The sequence below is a fragment of the Budorcas taxicolor genome, chromosome 2 (assembly GCF_023091745.1).
Source record: "Budorcas taxicolor isolate Tak-1 chromosome 2, Takin1.1, whole genome shotgun sequence".
NCBI classification, from domain to species: Eukaryota; Metazoa; Chordata; class Mammalia; order Artiodactyla; family Bovidae; genus Budorcas; species Budorcas taxicolor.
Genome location: NC_068911.1, coordinates 31,469,545 through 31,491,676, shown reverse-complemented (window position 1 = coordinate 31,491,676; position 22,132 = coordinate 31,469,545). Strand labels below are relative to the sequence as shown.

At 43.4% G+C, this 22,132-nt stretch overlaps 1 protein-coding gene across 1 annotated transcript in view; it reads right to left on the bottom strand.

The window, feature by feature from the left end:
• Positions 1-22,132, bottom strand: part of CPPED1 (calcineurin like phosphoesterase domain containing 1) — a 130,880-nt gene that overhangs the window by 29,923 nt on the left and 78,825 nt on the right. Inside the window, exon 3 of the mRNA XM_052635855.1 lies at positions 3,075-3,497. Within this exon, the coding sequence (XP_052491815.1) occupies positions 3,075-3,497 (423 nt within the window). The remainder of the gene's footprint in view (positions 1-3,074; positions 3,498-22,132) is intronic.

The window sequence follows — 22,132 nt, the reverse complement described above, 5'->3', positions numbered from 1 at the left end:
CACAATGTTATATACCTGAAACTAACACAACATTGTAAATCAATTATACTTCAATTTTTTTTTTTAAAAGAGCAAGTAAGAAAACTAGTTCGTCTGCTCTGTCTCGTGCTTAGCAAGATCATAACCTTGATTATAACTTGACCTTCCATGTTGTTCGGCCTAGAGGGAGAGACTGCCCTGCTGGGGTGAGGGGGACGGTCTCAGCCCTGCTCCAAATTAATACAATGCTGTTCTGTAGTACATCAGTCTCTGTGAGCTGGGGCAATTGGAGCCCACCCCTGAGACACAGACCAGCTCTGGGTGTACCGTCAAGCCCTCCCTGAACTCAGGGGAGCTGCAGCCCTGACGTGCGAGGAGGCTGGTGCATCCCAGACTCAGTGCCACCGTCTGGGGTTCCTGGTGGGCGGGCAGCAGGCTTTCCTCGACCTGTGAGAGTTGGGGGGTGGGGCTCCCTCTTTGGAAGTGTCTCCACTCTCAGTATCTGGGGGTGTTCGTGGGCTGCCCGTGCTCGTCCTACGAAGGATGAGAAACCCAGAACCACACGCCACTCAAGGGTGTGGGTGCCGAGGACACAGGACAAAGAACAGCCACGGGGATGGCATTTGCATGGCTTAACATCTGATATGAGAGGGATCGTTTCAGCGGCATGAAGCGCTCTCGCTGGCATCACTCTGTTGCAAAGCGGTTTCCTCGGGGGTGCTGCTGCCATCTTGACACTTCATTTCCTTGTCATCAGCAATGGTTCTCTGCACCAACTCAAGCATGGCAGAAAATTTCAAAGGCCTTAATAAAAGTTTTCCAACTTCATCTCCATGGAACAGTTGGAAAATGTCGCCAATTATGCAAGCTTTTTGTAAAATGTCTCGAAAAGAGAGAAGGGCCTATTGTCCTTTCTGCAAGTAAATGTGAACACATTTAATGCTCAAAGATGAAAAGAGTGTCAGGAGTTGTTGGTTTTTTTTTCATGTCATAAAGGCTTTTATTGTGAGGTAGTGTTTTTATTTTTCCCTTCTTTCTCCTGATCTTATTTTATCTTAATTGGAAGATAACTGCTTTACAATGTTGTGCTGGTTTCTGCCACACAATAACGCGAATGTGTCATAATTATATGGGCTCAGATGGTAAAGAATCCATACGCCAATGCAGGAGACCCTGGTTCAATCCCTGGGTGGGGAAGATCCCTTGGAGAAGGGAATGGCTACCCACTCTAGCATTATTGCCTAGGAAATTCCATGAACAGAGGAGCCTGGTGGGCTACAGTTTATTGTAGTATTTATAGGTAGTATTTTTATTTTTTCCCTTTTTTCCTGATCTTTTTATTTTAATTGGAGAATAACTGCTTTATAATGCTGTGTTGGTTTCAGCCATACAACAAGGTGAATGAGTCATAATTATAATTCCTTCTTGAGCCTCCCACCTCTCCAGGTCATCACAAAACCCCAGGCTGGGCTCCCTGTGTTATATAGCAGCTTCCCACTAGATAGGGATTTTTTTTTTTTTTTTAAATGAATGTTTGCTACTGGGTTAGACCACTTCCTTCTCCTTCAGTTCAGTTCAGTTCAGTCGCTCAGTCATGTCCGACTCTTTGCGACCCCATGAACTGCAGCACGTCAGGCCTCCCTGTCCATCACCAACTCCCGGAGTTCACCCAAACCCATGTCCATCAAGTCAGTGATGCCACCCAACCATCTCATCCTCTGTCATCCCCTTCTCCTCCTGCCTTCAATCTTTCCCAGCACCAGAGTCTTTTTCAATGAGTCAGCTCTTCTGAACACCCAGGACTGATCTCCTTTAGGACTGACTGGTTGGATCTCCTTGCAGTCCAAGGGACTCTCAAGAGTCTTCCCCAACACCACAGTTCAAAAGCATCAATTCTTCAGCGCTCAGCTTTCTTCACAGTCCAACTCTCACATCCATACATGACCACTGGAAAAACCATAGCCTTGACTAGGTGGACCTTTGTTGGCAACGTAATGTCTCTGCTTTTTAATATGCAGTCTAGGTTGGTCGTAACTTTCTTTCCAAGGAGTAAGCGTCTTTTAATTTCATGGCTGCAGTCACCATCTGCAGTGATTTTGGAGCCCAGAAAAATAAAGTCAGCCACTGTTTCCACTGTTTCCCCATCTGTTTGCCATGAATCCTTCTCCCTACACTCTAGCAAATAAAAGAATGTATTTAAATTTTAGAAGGATTTGATGAAGTACACTCTTGGAAGGATCTGAAAGGAGGCATTAGGGCCAAAACAAGAGACATAACAGTTGTCACAACTGGAATCCTGCCAAGTCACTGGTGATGCAGGGAATGAGCTGAGAATGCGCCACTTCTCAGGAAAGGAAAACTGCAGGGGCTCCCGGGAGGAGAAATGAGCTGTGCGGGCTGGAGATCCATGGTGGTAGGGCATCTTCATTTTGTGTGTGTGTGCCTGCACACGAGTACCCGTCATGTGCATGATTAGCTTGAAATTCATAGCAGGGTAAGATCAAACTAAATAGATTTCTTCACCTACTTCTGGAGGAGAACTCGGTCCACCTCATAAAGGAACAGGGATGAGGCTCCCTGGCCTGCTCTGTAGCCACATCCCAGGATTTCCCTGGGTTACATCTAATCCCGGTAGGAAGTGTGGCTCTTAAAACATCGTCTGCCCCTGGGCAAATTCCTGCTTCCCAGAGCAATAAGAAAAGATAACCCTGGCCCCTGCCTTCGCCTGGGGCACCTACAGCCACACTCACACACCCCTCCCATACCCCCAGCCTTCAGGGTCTCCATTCTCAGCAGTGAGCAGTTACAGTTCAGCCCTCCGCTAGCGGGCTGCTCTAACGCTGTCGCGGCGTCTTCTCACTGAAGCGTCCCAGCCATCCTGTGAGAACTGCCTCCGCTGTTCCTACTTGACAGACGAGGAAGCTGAAGCTCGCAGGCTAAGGTCGCGCGGCCACCAGTGGCAGAGCTGGGTGAGAACCCAGTTCAGTCCAAGGCCCCGCCCTCTCTCCCCTCGGCCTGGAGAAGGATCTGGACGCCTCGTCTCCAGACCAGGCTCTCCCCACCGCCCCGCCCCCTCCCCGCAGCCCTGGGCCTACCTGCCTCCACGAACTTATCCGCCATCTCCTTCCGCAGGGCCTTGGTGAGGTTGAAGTAGTCGTCGTCCTCGTCGATGCTCCGCAGGAAGAGCGGGATGTGCTGGAAGACCACGGCGTGCCGGCAGGTGCGCTGTCTCGCCGTGCGCAGCTGCTGGTCCAGCCAGTGGTCATGCTCCTGCTTCAGGGCGGGGCACCTGGAGGCGTCGTACAGGAACTGGGAGTTGAGAACGAGGAACAGGACACCCCCGACCCAGAAGCTAAAGTAGTCGTCTCCCCAAGTCCGCTGGAACTCCGCGATGGTCTCGGGGGTGGGGACGTTGCCCACGTCGTGGTTGCCGCTGACCAGCACCAGCGGGATGTCTCTGTCCACGGTCCTGAGCACCCGCTGCAGGTCCTCTGTCTGCTCCTTCCGCCAGGGCCTCCCTGCAAGAGAGGGCCCTGTTCTGAAACGGCCGAGGCTGTTCCTGCCTTTGCTAACATCAAATAAGAGAGAATAATCTAGAAATCCACTCAACGGGACCCATGGAAACTACAAAGAGCAGTCATGCTAAAAACAAATCAATATGTGAGGTGGGGAACCTCTGTCCCCCTTCCCATGGACATTCAGCAGCTAGGTGGCCACCCGACCCAAGGTTGCTGACTGAGCTGATGGAACAGGCTCATTCTAATTGTAAATATTAGTGAAGCTGAATTTCTATCTTTTATTTAGAAAATAAATAGAAATAGTTTCTGCCCTGCTTCAAGGGGTCATCAACTGCACCCCTGAGGTGTGTGGACACAGTTGTGAATGCTAATCGCCAACAACAGGTATTTAAGTTTCTTTTCTTTTTCACAATACACATGACTCTGCAGACTGTGTGACCAACTTTATGGGAAAATTTTTGAATCCAAATGGCTACATCAACTGGCCTGTGCATCCTGTCAAACCTCCCTCTTATGGAGGAAGACGCATTTTATATTCTACTGACAGTGTCTAGGGGCTTCCCAGGTAGCTCAGTGGTAAAGAGTCTGCCTGCAGTGCAGGAGCCGCAGAAAGACGCAGGTTTGATCACTGGGTTGGGAAGATCCCCTGGAGGAAGGCATGGCAACCCACTCCAGTACTCTTGCCTGGAGAATCCCATGGACAGAGGAGCCTGGCAGGCTACAGTCCACAGGGTTGCAAAGAGTTGGATACAACTGAAGTGACTTTCCATGCACATACGCACACAACAGTGTCTAACTAAGAGTGCAGAGGCTCAGTGCCCTAAGGTGAAGCACATTCCCCCTGGGACTCCAGAGTCATCACGGAGATGACTGTTTGGACAAAGAGTGAGGTTCCCCCCTTCCTCAGCTTCCTGGCTTCCACACTCCCTGGAATAATGTTTTAAAAGCCTTAATAAATGGGTTTTGAAATGACCAATTTAACCTCGGATCTGTTTCTTTTTGTGCTAATATATTCAACAAATATTTATCGAGTGCCCATGATGTGTAAGGTACTGACTTAGTTACCCGGGGGTGAGGTGTGAGTCAGAGACACAAACCCTTCCTTTCAAACTGGTCAGTCAGATATTCTGTCAAGTAAATTACAGCAGCACACCTATCTGTATCAGATATTACTAAAAGTGATTGAGAAAACTAGAGTGGGGAAAGAACAGAATTCCTGATAGTCCTCAGGAATAAGCTCAGCATCCTGCAAAGACAGCAAAAGAAAAACAGTGAAAGAAAGCAGCCCACCTTCACAAGGGATGATTAAAAACTCACCTGAAAAATCCTGCCATGAGCAGATGAAAATTATACCCAACATTCCATTTCCATCATGAATTAAAAAGAAAGCAGGAAAATCTTTACAAAGCAATTACAGCTAAGATCATAAAGCAGAAGTATAGTCTAGACGGTCAGAAAAAAGGCAAATGTGAAATAGGAACTGCTAGAACTCAGAGCCTGTTGGGCTACCGACCTCCATGGGGTCACAGAACAGTCAGACATGACTTAGAGACAGAGAGACAGAGAGACAGAGAGAGAGAGACAGAGAGAGAGAGAGAGAGAGAGAGAGAGAGAGAGAGAGAGAGAGAGAGAGAGAGAACCAACTCAGGCAAGAAAGAGAGGGAAAAGACAAAGTCATTTCAGCAATTACAACCACAAGGAGATCAGCAGTAGTGAACTTTCCTTTGTTGTTAGGTCACTAAGTCATTTCTGACTCTTTGTGACACTATGGGATTTCCCAGGCAAGAGTACTGGAGTGGGTTATCATTTCCTCCTCCAGGGGATCTTCTCAACCCAGGGAATCAGACCCGCATCTCCTGCTTGGCAGGTGGATTCTTTACCACTAAGCCACCTGGGAAGTCCTGAGATTTTCTTTACGGCCAAGTACAGGCCTGCTTTTCTAAATATCCCATGAGAGTATGCAAAGAATGTGCATTCTCTAACTGTTGAACATGGAGTCCCTCATATTTCCACTCAATCAAATTGTTAATGGGGTGATTCAAATCTTCTATGTCATTATTCTTTGCTTTTGGCCTATTGAATCTATATCAGTTTCTGAAAGATTTGGTTAGGTCCCACTGTAATTATGGATCAATCCATTTCTCCTTATAATTTTGCCAAGTCTGGTGTTCACTTACTTTTAGCTATGTTGTTAGATGCTTCAGAGTTCAGAATTCCCATATCTCACAGAAATATTTTTATGTTTAATCCTAATAAAATACATTAAAAAAAAAGAAACAGGTAGATCTATATTGATGTTCTGGAAAGATCTGTAATATAAATTAAATTAAAAAGGAAAGACATAGAGGGGTAAAAATTACACACGTTTTAGAAAGGCTTATACATATTCATATCTTATGGATAGAACTTTTCCAGAGATACAAAGGTAACTCCAGTTAAAGCTAGGAAACTGAATTGGGAAGTGAAGGAAACTTTCATATTTGGTTTAAAACCCTTTATACTATATTTTAAAAGTTCCTTCCTTTCTCCCTCACTTTTTGCAAGCTTATGTATCATTTTCATTTTAAAAAAGAATTAAATTTTAGGGCTTCCCTGGTGGCTCAGGGGTAAAGAATCTGTCTGCCAATGCAGGAGACATGGGCTTGATACCTGATCTGGGAATATTCCACATGCTGTGGAACAACTGAGCCTGTGCCTGACAGCTATTTAGCCTGTGCTCTAGAGGCTGGAACTGCAACCACTGAGCCATGTGCTGCAATTACTGAAGCCTGTGTGCCCTAGAGCTTACGTTCTGCAAGAAGAGAGGCCACCACAATGAGAAACCCTCACACCACAACTAGAGAGTAGCCCCTGCTCCCCACAACTAGCAACAAAGACCAGCACAGCCAAAAATAAGTAAATTAATTAATTTTTTAAATTAGAACTTTAAAAGCTTATTATTCTTTTTTTTTTAAAAAAAAAGAATTTTAAAAAATCCTTAGCTCCAGGATCCTAAGGATGAAAGAAGATTCGGGGGAGGCCAGTCAGGTGGCTGTATTTCCAGTAGATCCCAGTCTTGGGGTAAATGGAATTTTCTGCAGAAAGGCTGGCTCACCCACAGTAAGAGCTCAGGTGAGGAGAAGAGCAGGTCCTGCCTGGCAATGGGGACCAGGAAGCCTCTCCCTCGGTAGTGCTGGGGATTTGCCTGTAGACAGCATCTGCCTCGTCACTAGTCTGGCCTGACCCTGAGGCTCCTGATTTGAAGAGGCCATTGACTGGCGTTGCTTCCTTAGCGAACCTTGGACTGCGCTGTGTTGATTCTAATGCCCTCTAATACCCCAATGGTCAGCTCTTTTACCAAGTGAACAGATCGCTGGTTCAGTTCAGTTCAGTTCAGTTCAGTTGCTCAGTCGTGTCTGACTCTTTGTGACCCCATGAATCGCAGCACGCCAGGCCTCCCTGTCCATCACTATCTCCTGGCGTTCACTCAGACTCACGTCCATCGAGTCCGTGATGCCATCCAGCCATCTCATCCTCGGTTGTCCCCTTCTCCTCCTGCCCCCAATCCCTCCCAGCATCAGGGTCTTTTCCAATGAGTCAACTCTTCGCATGAGGTGGCCAAAGTATTGGAGCTTCAGCTTTAGCATCATTCCTTCCAAAGAAATCCCAGGGTTGATCTCCTTCAGAATGGACTGGTTGGATCTCCTTGCAGTCCAAGGGACTCTCAAGAGTCTTCTCCAACAACACAGTTCAAAAGCATCAATTCTTCAGCGCTCAGCCTTCTTCACAGTCCAACTCTCACATCCATACGTGACCACAGGAAAAAGGATGAATCCTTTATGACTTTGAATGGGATAAACCATCTCAAAAGGACTGTATGAATCAAGAGCAATTTATCACTACTTTTCATAACCTGTTTCCTAAAAGACTCCAAAGCCACCACAACTGTCTCCTTTCCATTGACTTGGGGATATTTTCTGACGCTCAACACTAGCCAGTGTTCACTGAGTGCTTACTCCAGGCCAGGCACTGTTCTAAAAACTGTTTAAGTATAAACTCAGTTGACAACCAGTGAGGGACTTGAACTTGGCGCTCCAGCTATGAGTGTGGGCTCTCATTACAGCATCCTGATCCACAGGACGAGGACTTTATAATACACTGGAGTGCAGAATCTCTCCTGTTCTTGATTTTCAAAAGACATTTTATCACAGTGCTTCACACACGGCCTAAGCCAGACACAAAGAATGTTTAAGCAGCTAATGACCATGCACAGAGAAGTTCAAAGTGAGCACCTCAAACAAATGACTTGATTCAAAACTTGGAAAGGAGGCCTTGTCTAGAAAGCAATTTATAGTGAAGAGCTGTGAATTATATATAATAATAGGCATACTTCAATTGGAGAAGGCAATGGCACCCCACTTCAGTACTCTTGCCTGGAAAATCCCATGGATGGAGGAGCCTGAATATACATAATAATAGTGTCTGTTTGTTTCCAAACTTCAGAAGGATGCTGCTCTTGGACAATCACAAATAATCCCCAATAACCTGTTAAAACACATGAAGCCCATCTTCCCTGGATCCCCTCAATCAGAAACGAGTCTCTCAATGGATAAAGAAGACGTGGTGTGTGTATATATACACACACACAATGGAGTATTACTCAGTCATAACACAGAATGAAATAATGCGATTTGTAGCAACACGGATGAAAACAGAGTGTCATACTAAACAAAACAAGTCAGACCAAGAAGGAGAAATATCGTATGACATTCCTTATACTTAGAATCTAACAAGAAATGACACAAATGAACGTACCTTCAAAACAGAAATACTCACAGACTTAGAAAGTGAACTTGTGGTTGCCAGGGGGAAGGGATGATTAGGGAGTTTGGGAGGGTCATGTACACACTTCGTTAAAAATGGATAGTGAACAATGACCTACTGTATAGCACATGGAACTCTACTCAATGTTATGTGCCCGCCTGGATGAGAGGAGGGCTGGGAGGAGAATGGATATATGTCTATGTATGGCTGAGTCCTCCAGCTATCCACCTGAAACTATCACAACATTGTTAATCAGCTATACCCCAATACCGCCTCTTATCCTTATCCATCAGAGGACAGACATAATGAAAACCACAATCACAAAAAAATAACCAAATTGATCACATGGGTCACAGCCTTGTCTAACTCAATGAAACTATGAGCCATGCCATGTAGGGCCACCCAAGAAGGACGAGTCATGTTGGAGAGTTGTGTCAAAATGTGGTCCACTGGAGAACAGACTGGTAAAACATTTCGGTATTCCTGCCTTGAGAATCCCATGAATAGTACAAAAAGGCAAAAACATATGACACTGAAAGATGAACTCCCCAAGTCAGTAGGTGCCCAATATACTACTGGAAAAGGGCAGAGAAATAGCTCCAGAAAGAATGAAGAGACGGAGCCAAAGCAAAAACAATGGCCAGTTGTGGATGTGACTGGTAATGGAAATAAAGTCTGATGCTGTAAAGAACAATATTCAACGGAAATCTGGAATGTTAGGTCCATGAATCAGGCAGATTAGAAGTGGCCAAACAGGAGATGACAAGAATGAACATCGAAATGTTAGGAATCAGTGAACTAAAATGGACTGGAATGGGCGAATCAAATTCAGATGACCATTATATCTACCACTGTTGGCAAGAATCCTTTAGAAGAAAGGGAGTAGCCCTCATAGTCAACAAAAGAGTCTGAAATGCAGTACTTGGGTGCAATCTCAAAAATGACAGAATGATCTCTCTTTGTTTCCAAGGTAAACCATTCAATATCACAGTAATCCAGGTCTATGCCCCAACCACTAATGCTAAAGAAGCCGAACAGTTCTATGAAGACCTACAAGACCTTCTAGAACTAACACGAAAAAAAGATGTCCTTTTCATCACAGGGGACTGGAATGCAAAAGCAAGAAGTCAAGAGATACCTGGAGTAAAAGGCAAGTATGGCCTTAGAGTACAAAATGAAGCAGGGCAAAGGCTAATAGAGTTTTGCCAAGAGAACACACTGGTCATAGCAAACACCCTCTTCCAACAACACAAGAGACAACTCTACACGTAGACATCATCAGATTATCAATACTGAAATCAGACTGATTATATTCACTGCAGCTGAAGAAGGAGAAGCTCTATACAGTCAGCAAAAACAAAACCAGGAGCTGACTGCGGCTCAGATAATGAACTCCTTATTGCCAAATTCAGACATAATTTGAAAAAAGTATGGAAAACAACAAGGATATTCCAAAGGAAAGTGAAAGCAATAGTCATTCAGTTGTGTCTGACTCTTTGCAACCTGAAATTCTCTTGCTTTTTCTTTGATCAAATGGATATTGGCAGCTTGCTCTCTGGTTCCTCTGCCTTTTCTAAATCCAGCTTGAACATCTGGAAGCTCTCAGTTCACTGGAGTGGGTAGCCTTTCCCTTCTCTGAAGGATATTCCCAACCTATTTAGGTATGACCTAAGTCAAATCCATTATGATTATACAGTGGAAGTAACAAATAGATTCAAGGGATTAGATTTGATAGACAAGAGTGCTTGAAGAACTACAGATGGAGGTTCATAAGATTGTACAGGAGGCAGTGATCAAAATCATCCCCAAGCAAAAGAAATGCAAAAAGGCAAAATGGTTGTCTGAGGAGGCCTTACAAGTAGTTGGGAAAAGAAGAGAAGCAAAAGGCAAAGGAGAAAAGGAAAGATACCCATCTGAATGCAGAGTTCCAAAGAATAGCAAGGAGAGATAAGAAAGCCTTCTTCAGTGATCAATGCAAAGAAATAGAGGAAAACAATAGAATGGGAAAGACTAGAGATCTCTTCAAGAAAATTAGAGATACCAAGGGAACATTTCATGCAAAGATGGGCACAATAAAGGACAGAAATGGTATGGATCTAACAGAAGCAGAAGATATTAAGAAGAGGTGGCAAGAATATGTGGAAGACCTTCATGACCCAGATAACCTATGCTGGTGCGATCACTCAGACATTCTGGGGTGCCAAGTCAAGAGGGCCTTAGGAAGCATTACTATGAACAAAGTTAGTGGAGGTGATGGAATTCCAGTTGAGCTATTTCAGATTCTCAAAGATAATGCTGTGAAAGTGCTGTACTTAATATGTCAGCAAATTTGGAAAACTCAGCAGTGGCCACAGGACTGGAAAGGGTCAGTTTTCATTCCAGTCCCTAAGAAAGTCAATGTCAAAGAATATTCAAACTATCACACAACTGTACTCATCTCACAAACTAGCAAAGTAATGCTCAAAATTCTCCAAGCTAGGCTACAACTGTACATGAACCAAGAACTTCCAGATGTTCAAGCCGGATTTTAAAAAGGCAGAGGAACCAGAGGGCAAATTGCCAACATCCACTGGATCATAGAAAAAGCAAGAGAATTTCAGAAAAAACATCTACCTCTGCTTCATTTACTATGCTAAAGGTTTTGACTGTGTGGATCACAACAAACTGTGGAAAATCTTTTAAAGAGATGGGAATACCAAACCACCTTACCCGCGTCCTGAGAAATCTGTATGCAAGTCAAGAAGCAATAGTCAGAACTGGACATGGAACAATGGACTGGTTCCAAATTAAGAAAGGAGTATGTCAAGACTGTATATTGTTACCCTGCTTATTTAACTTATATGCAGAGTACATCATGTGAAATACTGGGCTGGATGAAGCACAAGCTGGAATCAAGATTTCTGGAAGAAATATCAATAACCTCAGATATGCAGATGATATCACACTTACAGCAGAAAGCAAATAGGAACTGAAAAGCCTCTTGATGAAAGTAAAAGAAGAGAGTGAAAAAGTTGGCTTAAAACTCAATATTCAAAAAACGAAGATCATGGCATCTGGTTCCATCATGTCATGGCAAACTGACTGGGAAATAATGGAAACAGTGACAGACTTTATCTTCTTGGACTCTAAAATCACTGCAGATGGTGACGGCAGCCATGAAATTAAAAGATGCTTGCTCCTTGGAAAAAAAGCTATGACCAGCCTAGACAGCATATTAAAAAGCAGAGACATTACTTTGCCGACAAAGGTCCATCTAGTCAAAGCTATGGTTTTTCCAGTGGTCATGTATGGATGTGAGAGCTGGACCGTAAAGAAAGCCGAGCACCAAAGAATGGGTGCTTTTGAACTGTGGTGTTGGAGATGACTCTTGAGAGTTTCTTGGGCTACAAGGAGATCAAACCAGTCCATCCTAAAGGAAATCAGTCCTGAATATTCATTGGAAGGATTGATGCTGAAGCTCCAATACTTTGGCCACCTGATGCGAAGAGCTGACTCATTGGAAAACACCCTGATGCTGGGAAGGACTGAAGACAAGAGGAGAAGGAGACGACAGAGGATGGGATGGTTGTATGGCATTACCAACTCAATGGACAAGAGTTTGAGCAAGTTCCAGGAGTTGGTGATGGGCAGGGAAGCCTGGCATGCTGCAGTCCATGGGACTGTGAAGAACAGGACACGACTGAGCGACTGAACTGAAATGATACCCCAATACAAAATAAAAAGTTTAAAGTTTGAAGAAAAAAAAAAAAGATGAGCCTCTCTTGTGCAGCTCTTTTAGGACTTTCTGTACCTCCACCTGGAAGCAATGTGTTGATGTGGAGCCTATGACTCTTGGGTTTGGACCTTGGCTCTTGCCCTTTACAAGAGCCTTGTGTGGCCTTGACTGAGTCACCCAGGTCCTCTGAGCCTTGGCCTCATCATGTGAGAAATAGGAATGAAAATTCCCACACCTCAGGGCAGCTGTAAGAATTCCTACCATATTGATTCCAGACTTTGGTACAAACAGGTATGCAAAATGTTATCTGTCTTCCCTCTAGCCTCAGACCTGAATGTATTATTTCTTCCCTCTTTATCAGTAACCCAACTATGTACACATAGCAATCAGCGTATCATTTTTTGGTACTTCCCTGGAGGTCCAGTGCTTAGGACTCCATGCTTCCACTGCACGGGGCATGGGTTCCATCCCTGGTTGGAGAACTAAGATTCCAGAAGCCAGGCAGTGTGGCCAAAAAGGGGAAAGAAAGTCATTTCTGAAGGAATGAAAACATTCTCCAGGAATGTGAATAATTTTTAGGTAAGAATTTCAAAGTGAAAGAGTAAATTCTAGATGGTAAAACCCCAAGTTGAATGAAAACATCTGCATTTTGCTAAACACGCTCATTTGTGGATGTCAGAATTTTCTTTACGGTCAGAACAACAACAATACCTTAGAATTAACATAGCTTATAGCACAGCTTCCTAAAAAAGTCATAATATTGTAGCAAAGCCCAAAGCCAAACCTCAGGAGCACCAGGAGGAGAAAAAAATGGAAGCCTGGCCAAGGATCTAGAGCGCCCGTGAGATGCTTATTAAGCAAGGCTCTGTGCTTTACCAAGACAGGACGTGAGGGAGAAAAACAAAAGACACTGGCGAAGGAAGAACTGCAACAAATGACTCAAAGAGAGAAGGAGAAGGATTGTTCTGGGCTGGAACTGGATGAGGGGCATCTGCTGAGAAGTGAGTACAGAGACCCACTGAGTGAACAGACACTCGAGGTTGGCACACACCTGCTGCATGCGAAGGGCAACTCTGCATGGGACTGGCAAGGGCAGTGTGGAGAGCTAAAGTGCGCTTAAAATACCATTCTTAAAAGTTTAATGCAATAAATTAAAATTAAACCAGGAGGTAAAGAATGTTATAAAATTGATAACAAAATACTATTTATACCATTTATTGACTTCGAATTTTTAACATGATGTGGTACTATGACATGTGTAACTAATTATTGTCAATATTCATCAAAGAAGAGATTATCTTGCTGTCTTCAGATCAGCCTTAAAATACATTGATAAAACCTCTGAGCTGAAGAGAAATAGACATCCTTTACTGGATAAAGGACATCCATAAAAAACCTAAAGCCAACATATACTTAATGCTTTATGACTAGGAACCAGGCAAGAATGTCTGCCTTCACCACTTGTGTGCAACATCATATTGGAAGTGCTAACCAGTGTGATATGGTAAGAAAAAATAAATAACAAGCATACAGATTGGAAAAGAAGAAAATAAAACCATCTGTTCTCAGAAGATACAACTGTCTCCATAGAAGAATCCCAAGAAATCTTGAAAGAAAAAAGCCTCTCAAAATTGATAAGGGAAATTAGCTTGGTTATTGTATGAAAAATCAACATATAAAAATTAACTTTATTTCTATATACTGGCAATGAAGAAATGAAGGTATAAGCAGAAGGATTTAAGAGATATTTAGGAGGTATAAACTAGAGGAATCTTTGCTGTATTGACTACACGAAGGAGAAGGATTCAAACGTAATTCCCGGACATCTGAGCAAGTAGAAGGTTAGCCATCTCATTTATTGACATGGAAAAGACTAGTATAAACTAGAGGAATCTTTGCTGTATTGACTACACGAAGGAGAAGGATTCAAACATAATTCCCAGACATCTGAGCAACTAGAAGGTTCATCATGTCATTTATTGACATGGAAAAGACTAGGGAAGAAATAGATCAGAGATAAAAATCAAAAGCTTTTTTTCAATATAAAAGTTGATGTATTGGTACAGGTAACATAAGAAAAAATAGACAAATTAGACTACATGACAATTAAAAACTTTTGTACATCAAAAGACATCAACAGAGTAAAAAGGCAACCTACAGAATGGCAGAAAATATTTTCAACTTATGTATCAGATAAGGTACAATATCCACTATATATATATATATATATATATATATATATATATATATATAAAACTCCTAAAACTCAACCACAACAAACAACCTGACACGAGAGTAGGTAAAAGACTCAAGCAACACCTCCAAAGAGGATATAAAAACGGGCTATAGACCCGTGAAAAGATGCTCAACGTCACTAGTCGTTCAGCTCACTCGCTCAGTCATGTCCAACTCTTTGCGATCCCATGGATTGCAGCACACCAGCCTTCTCTATCATCAGCACCAATTTTCATAGTGGCATTATTCGCCATAGTTAAAACATGGAAACCTAAATGTCCATCAGTGAATGAGTTCAGTTTAGTTCAGCTGCTTAGTTGTGTCCAACTCTTGGTGACCCCATGAACCACAGCATGCCAGGCCTCCCTGTCCATCACCAACTCCCAGAGTTTACTCAAACTCATGTCCATTGAGTCAGTGATGCGATCTAGCCATCTCATCCTCTGTCATCCCCTTCTCTTCCTGCCTTCAATCTTTCCCAACATCAGGGTCTTTTCAAATGAGTCAGCTCTTCGCATAAGGTGGCCAAAATACTGGAGTTTCAGCTTCAACATCAGTCCTTCCAAAGAACACCCAGGACTGATTTCCTTTAGGATGGACTGGTTGGATCTCCTTGCAGTCCAAGCGACTCTCAAGAGTCTTCTCCAACACCACAGTTCAAAAGCATCAATTCTTCGGTGCTCAGCTTTCTTTATAGTCCAGCTCTCACATCCATACATGACTACTGGAATCAGAATGTGGTATATACACACAATTCAGCTTTAAAAAGGAAGGAACTTCTAACACAAGTTACAAAATGGGACAGTCTTAAGGACATTATGCTAAGGATAACTTGCCAATGACAAAAAGACAAATATTATGATTCCATTTATATACTGGAGTTGGCATTTCAAGCCAAAGCACAGGTAGGCTCTGAATTTAGAGTCTGCCTCTGTGAGGGGTGCCCTTTGCGCAGAATCCCTTCTCAGCCTCAGTTCTCTAGCCCTTAAAATGGAAATTTTATCACCTCCTTCATGGAGATGCATAAGATAAGTGAGATCATGCCTTAAGTGCCCGATGTGCAGTATGAGTTCACCGGCCTATCTCTGAGCCCTAACCCTCTCCCTGCCCAGCCCTCCCAGTAATAAGGTGAGGAGGAGGGGTGTGAGACCTCAGGTCATCTTATATCTCCCTGGCGTCCTCCTTATTCTCAGGCTTAGGCCCCTGGCTCTGCTGCTGTCCCCCGAGCTGTGCAGGAAAGGAGAGCACACATGCGCATGCTGACACCCTGGCACGTGAGTGGGGAGACCAGCCAGCTCGCTTTTACCCAGCAATTTGTGATGTATGGAGGCCACATGGCACAGGTGAAAGATGGACGAATGGATGGACAATGCTAAGACCCTGGTACTGAGGGAGAGCCCTGCCAAAGACAAGAACTTCCAATGCCAGCCTCCAAGACTTGTGGAAATACCATCACAGGTGGCCCTTTGTCACATGAAAGTTAGAGCAATCACATTAGGGCATCTACTAAACAGTTAATATCATGAACCGAAACTCTTTGCAGGGCCCAGTTAGAAATAAATTCATTACATCTAGTGTCCAAGCAATTCCATTTGTTTAAGAATTTATCATACAGAAATATACTCGTGTACAAGACATGACTATTCACTGTAGTAGCATTTGAAAATTGAAAGCGTTAGCCCCTCAGTTGCATCTCTTTGCGATCCCATGGACTGCAGCCCACCAGGCTTCTCTGGCCATGGAATTCACCAGGCAAGAATACGGGAGTTGGTAGCCATTCCCTCTCCAGGGGATCTTCCTGACCCAGGGATCAAACCCAGGTCTCCCACACTGCAGACAGATTCTTTACCATCTGAGCCACTGGGGAGTATCACTTGAGAAGATATAAAAACGTGAAATGACTTAAATGTTCATCAACAGAGAGTGTGTCCTTATGGAATAGAGAACAGGTAAATGTGTATAATATAAATGTATATTTGTGTATAAATATGTAATATAAATATATAATAAACAGGTAAGTAAACATATACTGCTAAGACTTGTGAAACTATGGCTTGGGCAGAGAAGTTAGGTGAAAACAGTTAAATTGCAAGAACTAGTATATGTAATTCTGTTTAAAATAAGTCAATAATTTGTATATTCAGAGAAAAACATTTCTGGAAAAATATGGACAAACTATTAATAGTAATTATCTGTGGGGGACTGGAATGACAGAAATCATTTCAGTTTCCTGTGAAGTCTGAATTCTTATAATGACCATGAATTACTTTTATAATCAGAAAAACAATCAAGACATTTAAAACATAACAAATGCATTAGAATTAGATCTTGTTGAGTAAACAAATATAACTTTAATGGGAACAAATATAAAACAAATGACAAGGCGAACGTGTAAGACAAGTTCTTCACTCTCAGAAAGAAAGTAGAGAAAAGACCAGGAAGGTGTTTTATAAAAATTATTTTTTATTTCATATAAACAGAATCTAACAATATGTGGTCCTGAGTAGCTGCCTTCTTTCACTTATCAGTACTTCCAAGGCTCATTCATGTTCTAGGTGGACATGACTCCATTCAGTACTCCATTCCTTTACTGCTGAATAATATTCTATTGTATGGATATACTTTGTTGACTTTATCCATTCATCAGTTGAAGAACATAAGGACTATTTCCACTTCTTGGCTAGTATGAGTAATGCTGCTTTAAACAACTATAAACAAGTGTTTGTGTGGACATATGCTTTCATTTCTCTTGGGTATTTCTCTAGGAGTGAAACTGCTGGATTATATTGTAACTGTATTGTTAATCATTTAAATAACTGCCAGACTATCTCCCAAAACATCGTTTTACATTTTACATTCCTACCAGCAATGTACAAGGGTCCTAATAATTTACAATACTTACTACTGTCCTTTTGGTCAGAGCCACCCTAGTGGGTATAAAGTGGAATCTCATTGTGGTTTTCATTTGCATGTACCTAAGATCATGGCATCTGGTCCCAGCACTTCACGGGAAATAGATGGGGAAACAGTGGAAACAGTGTCAGACTTTATTTTGGGGGGCTCCAAAATCACTGCAGATGGTGACTGCAGCCATGAAATTAAAAGACGCTTACTCCTTGGAAGGAAAGTTATGACCAACCTAGATAGCATCTTCAAAAGCAGAGACATTATTTTGCCAACAAAGGTCCGTCTAGTCAAGGCTATGGTTTTCCCAGTGGTCATGTATGGATGTGAGAGTTGGACTGTGAAGAAGGCTGAGTGCCGAAGAATTGATGCTTTTGAACTGTGGTGTTGGGGAAGACTCTTGAGAGTCCCTTGGACTGCAAGGAGATCCAACCAGTCCATTCTAAAGGAGATCGGTCCTGGGATTTCTTTGGAAGGACTGATGCTAAGGCTGAAACTCCAGTACTTTGGCCACCTCATGTGAAGAGTTGACTCGTTGGAAAACACTCTGATGCTGGGAGGGATTGGTGGCAGGACGAGAAGGGGACGACAGAGGATGAGATGGCTGGATGGCATCACTGACTCGATGGATGTGAGTCTGAGTGAACTCCGGGAGTTGGTGATGGACAGGGAGGCCTGGCGTGCTGCGATTCATGGGGTCGCAAAGAGTCGGACACGACTGAGCGACTGAACTGAACTGAACTGAATGACTCATGATATGGAACACCTTTCTACGTGCTTATTGGCCATTTGTTCATCTTCTTTGAAGAAATGTTTATTGAGATCCTTTGCCCATCTTTAAGTTGCATTATTTGCCTTTTCATTACTGAATTGTCAGAGCTCTTTATATATTAAGGATACTAGCCCTTTATCAGATATATAATTTTCAAGTATTTTCTCCTTTCCATGGGTTAACTGTTTTTCCACTTTCTTGATAATGTCCTTTGAAGTACAAAAGTTTTCAAGTTTGATAAAGTACAATTTACTTATTTTCTTTTTCTTGGTCATTTGTGCTTTTAGTATTATATCTAAGAAATCACTGTCTAATACAAAGTTATGAAGGTGTATGCCTATGTTTTCTTCTAAGAGTTTTATGGTGTTAGCTTTTATTTGGTCTTTACTACATTTTGAGATAATTTTTGTATATGGTGTTGAGGCAGGGGTCCAAATCTAGCCTTCTGCATACGAATATTCAAGTGTATCCACCACACCATTTTAAAGATTATCCTTTCCTCCACTGAATTGTCTTGGCAACCTTGTCAGAAATCAGTTGACCCTAAATGTGAGGGCTTGCTCCTAGATTCTCAATTCTATACTTCTGATACCTATGCTTATGCCAGTGCCACACTGTTTTGATTACCATACGTTTCTAGTAAGTTTAAAATGAGGAAGTATGACTCCTCTGATTTTGTCCTTCTTTTTTAAGGTTGTTCTGGCTATTCTGGGTCTCCTGAGTTTCCAAGTGAGTGAATCAAGGGGAGCCAAGATCAAGGTCTACATTCAGGAAACACATAGCTTTTAAGGAAAACCTGTCTGAGTTTCTGTCACTGCAGACATACACACAGCCATACTGTTCTGAGGCTGGACTGTGACCCAGGAGGCTGGCCCATGCCCAGGAATCCAAGGTGATACGTGCTTCTAAAATAACATCCTGACCACTTGTGCACCTGCACTACAGAAATGAGGGAGGCAGTGAGGGTGTGGGCGCCCTGATGTGTTCTGGCAAGGGGGCACCACATTAGGAGGACCATGTCCTCAGGAAGATTCATCTGCCAAAGGCAGTTGGGAGGGGCTTAGAAGGAAGCAAATGGAGGAAGGGGGGCTGACGGAGAGGTGATTTTATGGTTTTCAGCCAAGAGGTAATAAAGATTGGAACAGGGCTGTGATACTAGAAATGGCCAGAAAGGAGGCTGTAAAAATACATATAAGCTGTATCCTGTTTGAATAAGAAAATGTGGGAGAGAAAGCCATTCTGCCATTAACTGGACTTGGAGCTGCTGACCAAGATCTTACATGAGTTATTTTTCCCTCCAAAGTGATCCTCTATCTGGTATTTGTCTTCTTTAGAGCCAATCTTGGTGCTATACGTTCTAAACATACATAATGATAAAATACGCAGTTTAACAAAAGGCTGCGGGGCACTTGGTACATGTAAAACATTGCTTAAGGCTGATGCTGTTAAAAGACAAAACAATACCATGTCCAAGAGCACAGAAGCTCCTGAACGGTTACAAGCAAGTCCCCTCTGAGGAAGGAATGAGCACGATTCATTTCTGCTTGCAGCTTCTGGGGTGCCAGATGCATGACAAGGTCTTACTTAGAATGAATGACTCTTTCATATTTGTTTGTTTATTTTTGGCCGCACCGGGTCTTCGCTGTCGCACTTGGGACTTTCTCCAGTTGCAGAGATTGGCAACTACTCTCCAGTTGTGGAGAGTGGGCTTCTCATTGCAGTGGCTTTTCTTGTGGTGCACAGGCTTAGCTGCCCCTAGGCATGTGGGATCTTCCTGGACCAGGGATTGAACCTGTTTCCCCTGCACTGGCAGGTGGATTCTTAACCACCAGACCACCAGGAAAGTCCCGAGTGCTTTTTTTTACTTGAAGATTTAACTTTATAATCTGAATTCTGGCACTGGCAGCTCTGTCCCTCAATCACTGGTTCCAATTTGGGATTTTAAATACACAACCTAATGAAAAGTTAATAGATTCACAGTGAAACTTCAAATATAGTCACTGTTCTTTCAAAGATAGAGGCAAAAATCTAAAAAGGCCCAAGCATTGCAAGGCTAGAAGAAATTATTTGTCTTCAGCTAAGTATTTCTTTGATGCACATCTGCTATCCTACTGTGTGCTGGGGCATGGTCACACCAGAAAAAGCAAGATGTTATCTTTGTTCTCATGGAGTTCAAAGGCTGGAGGGGGCCCCACATGGAAACAGGCAACAGCCATATGGCATCACGTGAGTTGTGAAGTTTGTGATGGGAGCACTGAGCCCTGGGGAAGCACAGCGTGGAGGTAACTGATTAGTCGGGAGGTATTCGAGAGCCTTCCCAAAGGAAGCAAACCAAATATCAATAGGCTTAGGAAGAATCAGTGCCTGCTAAAGGTGGGGAGGGGGCTTCCCATGTGGTGCACCTGCCAATGCAAGAGATGCGAGAGGCGTGGGTTCGCCCCCTGTGTCGGGAAGGCCCCCTGGAGTGCATGCTTGTGTGCTCAGTTGCTTCAGTCATGTCCGACTCTTTGTGACCCCATGGCCCCCATGGGGGTAGCCTGCCAGGCTCCTCTGTCTGTGGGATTTTCCAGGCAAGAATACTGGAGTGGGCTGCTATGCCTTCCCCCAGGGAATCTTCCAGACCCGAGGATCGAACCCGAGTCTCCTGTGTTTCCTGTGTTTTACAGGTGGATTCCTCCCTGCTGAGTCACAGGGGAAGCCCATCCCCTACAGTGGGAAATGGCAACTCACTCTAGTGTTCTTGCCTAGAGATTTCCGAGGCAAAGGGAAGAGCAGGGTGAAGGCAGAGGCCAGAAGGAGAATCTAGTGCCTGCTGGGAAGCTGAACAGTGAAGACTGTACAAGCCAAAGCAGATGCTGGGAGGGTCCGTTCTGTACTCAGCACTGAGCCAAGCACTTTACATGGATGATCTCATCAGCTCCTATGAGACCCATATGGGGTGGAATTAACAGAAAAAATGAGGAAACTGAGGCACAGCTGAGGACCTCATTCCAGGTCACAGGGTTCACAGCTGGCACAGTTGGATTTTAACCCAGGTAGGAATACCAGATAAAATACAGGTTACCCAAGTTACATGTGAATAGCAAATATGTGATTTTTTTTTTTTTTTTTTTTGCGGGGAGTTGGGGGTGGTGATGGTGGTAGTGTGGAGATTACGTCCCATGCAGTATTTATATTCCTGTATTTTTATTTACTAAATCTGGCAAGCCTAAACTTAGATCCCGCCTGGGTTAACCCAGCCTGACTCCAGAACCTGTGTTCTCAGCTAGGACTGGGAAAGGGTGCGAACACCACCTCCTGGTCAGTGCCAAGAGCAGATGCAGGCAAACACAATCAGCGAAGAGAGAGGGAGCAGCAGTTAGAACTCCGCGTGTTTCTATGTTGAGACACGAGAAGATGATTTCAGGCCCAATCCTTGAAACAACTAGCTCGACCACATTCTTCTCAATGTGTTATTCATCCAATTAGCAACAATCAAAAAGTGTTAATACTACACTTTGTTGGTGAGGGCACAGGTAAATGGCTTCTCTTAGCATGTTGGCTGGAGTGTAAATGGTTTCCTTTATTCAAATTTGATGACCTGCATACCTGCTGACTGTAACATTTTAACACTGGAGAATTTTCCCAACACTGTGTGCAAAAAAAAAAAAAAAAAGTACAAACAATTTTACTGCAGCCCGTTTGTAAGAGCATAGCAGGGCTTGGAGCGGGAAAAGGAGAGTGAATGCAGGATTTAAGAGGGCACTCACCCCTGGGTTTGTGCGAATGTTGGCCCTGTATTAGCACAATCCTGAAAGCAAGTGCCTCATTAAATTCTGTTCTCTAGATGCCTCCTTTGTTTCACAGGTCCCCCAGTCCTGCAGCCTATCATCACTGACAGTCTAAGGGAACACAGACAGGAGACCAGGTAAATAAACACCAGTCAATCCATATGATGAAATACCATGTAGCCACACAAAAAATAAGATAGACTTGTCTACACTATGGGAAAAAACAAGATCAAGACTTTGTGTGTAATTTGCTACCTTTTATGCAAAAAAGGAGAAATATATACATACATATGTGCATACGTTGTCGTTTAGTCACTAAGTCATGACTAACCCCATGGACTGTAGCCCCACCAAGCTCCTCTGTCCGTGGGATTTCCCAGGCAAGAATACTGGAGTGGGTTGCCATTTCCTTCTCCAGGCGATCTTAGCGACCCAA